Source organism: Prunus dulcis, unplaced genomic scaffold (assembly GCF_902201215.1).
Source record: "Prunus dulcis unplaced genomic scaffold, ALMONDv2, whole genome shotgun sequence".
NCBI classification, from domain to species: Eukaryota; Viridiplantae; Streptophyta; class Magnoliopsida; order Rosales; family Rosaceae; genus Prunus; species Prunus dulcis.
In genome coordinates, this window is record NW_023010333.1 from 16,295 (window position 1) to 18,707 (window position 2,413).

General features: G+C 39.5%; 1 protein-coding gene across 1 annotated transcript in view; it reads left to right on the forward strand.

Annotated features, from left to right (window-relative positions):
* Nucleotides 1-1,403: 1,403 nt before the first annotated feature.
* Nucleotides 1,404-2,413, forward strand: part of LOC117613467 — a 2,428-nt gene continuing 1,418 nt past the window's right edge. The window contains exon 1 of the mRNA XM_034342076.1: nucleotides 1,404-2,328. Coding sequence (XP_034197967.1) covers nucleotides 1,404-2,328 — 925 coding nt within the window. The remainder of the gene's footprint in view (nucleotides 2,329-2,413) is intronic.

Below are 2,413 nucleotides of genomic sequence, written 5' to 3' on the forward strand. Positions count from 1 at the left end.
TTTGGGATTGGTCAAAATACAGGGGAGACTCTGCCGAATTTTCGGCAGAAGTCTAAGGAAAATTTGAAAAGAATTTGAAACGAGAATGGTAAAAAGGTCTTTCGTGCCCGACATTCGCCAGGCGTCGGACACGCACAGGACTTGGCCCGAATTTCAAAGCGAAAATTGGGTCGGGTCCTGTCACGTTGGGCCAGGTAAAAAATAACAACTGATAAGACAATTCTACCCTTCTTCTTAAAAAGCCTAGCCCATTTGTAAACCTACAACGTAAATGACGCTTTTGCCCCTGAATGTTTAAACAAGGCGTGAGTTCCTGTTCTTCTCTGTTTCATTTTCGTCCTCGTTTGTTTGGCATCAGATTTCGTTCGTTTGGCAGGCAGATTTCGTTCGTTTTCGTTTTCGTTCTCGCCGTTGGAGCTCAATTTTCTGGTTGGTTTTCCTTTTATTTCTTCCTTTTTCGTTCGATTATCATGCCGAATCTGTCAGTTTTTTTGTTCGATTATCATGCCGAATCTTTTTCGTTCGATTATCATGCCGCATCCTGTTCCAAAATTCAGTGCAGTTTGTTTGTTTCCTTCTAATTGGATAATCTTTCTTCGATTATCATGCCGAATCTGTCAGTTTTGGGTTTTTCGAGCTCAGTTTTGTGGCTCGATTTTGTGGCCGATCTTGTGGCTCAGTTTTGTGGCTCGATTTTTTTTGCCTCCTCTGTTATAAACTGCATCTGTTTGTTGGAGTGTTGGCAGAAACTGCATTGCAGTTTCTGGTTTCATAAAGGCAATGTTACAACTGCTCATGGAGTTAAATGTGTTTTGATATTAGTTTTAGTACTTTTAACGTGGTTTCCTTTTGGTTTCTATTCTATTTGTTTTGCCTCCTCTGTTATAAACTGCATCTGTTTGTTGGAGTGTTGGCAGAAACTGCATTGCAGTTTCTGGTTTCATAAAGGCAATGTTACAACTGCTCATGGAGTTAAATGTGTTTTGATATTAGTTTTAGTACTTTTAACGTGGTTTCCTTTTGGTTTCTATTCGATTTGTTTTGCCTCCTCTGTTATAAACTGCATCTGTTTGTTGGAGTGTTGGCAGTTTCTGGTTTCATAAAGGCAATGTTACAACTGCTCATGGAGTTAAATGTGTTTTTATCTAAGTTTTAGTACTTTGAACATGGTTTTCTTTTGGTTTCTATTCAAATTTAAGGGTATGTTATCACATAAAGTGCAATGTTGTTTATGTTATTTCAGTTTTTGACTATAAACTGCAGTGCAGTTTCTTGTTTCATAATTCGATTTCATACTAATATTTGGATTTCTATTGGAATGTTACAACTGCTCATGTACATTATTTAGTGATTTTAATTGTTTTCTGTTTTTGTTTGTTGTTTTGTTTGCATTTTCAAGGCTAATGGAGGTGTGTGTCATTGCCAAGTGCACATATAAGTCGGAAACCATCATGTTTTCAGTTTCATCAGAGTCATCCATGGTTGATATTTTGAAGACTTTGTGTCTGAGGTTTAGGGGTTTGCAGTTGGGTTGTTTCACATTACGGTATTCGGTGCCCAGTTATCCGAGTTGTTTTCTAGAAACGGATAGCGATTTGGACTTGATGAGGACATTTTTGTTGATATCAAATGAGAAGACTGTTGATATTTTAGTGAAGGATTTATGCGGGATCAATGAATATAGTGGTGATTTTTGTGTAAATAAGGAGTTGATAGCATGTGAAAAGGGCGAGTCGTCGTGTTCTAGTACTGTCGAAGACAGAAACGAGTTTTTGGGCAGGTCGAAGAGAGCAAGTGCTAAGCCTTTGTTGTCAAATGAGTGGGAGACATACATACATCATGTGGGGCAGAAGTTTGACGGTGGTGCAGAGGAGTTCTGGTTGAAATTGTGCAAGTACGCTCTTGAAGTAGGATTTAATTTTTTATATGCCGGCAATGACAAGAAGCGGGTGGTTGCTGTTTGTTCGAATAAGAAATTGGAGGGTTGCAGCTGGCGTGTTTATGCTTCTCGTTGTGAAGCTACTGGCAGTTTTGTAATTCGGACGTTAAATAATGTTCATACATGTGCGGGTCGGATACGGGAATCAAAGAGTAAGATGATGAGGTCTCGTGTGGTGTCCTCCCTCATTGTGGACAGAATTCGTGCAAAACCAGAGCTGAAGCCAGTTGAGATTATACACGAGTTCAAAGATTATTATGGTATAGACATTTCATACTACCACGCATGGTTTGGCAAAGAGTTAGCTAAATTGGACGTTCACGGTGATGAGTCGAAGTCCTTCAACGAGTTAGTGTGGTATGCGGACGCCGTAAAGGAAACTAACACTGGTTCTCTCTGCACTCTTGATTGTGAAGCTGGAATTAATCGCTTTCGACGGTTTTTTGTGTCTTTTGGCGGTTGCATTGCTGGATT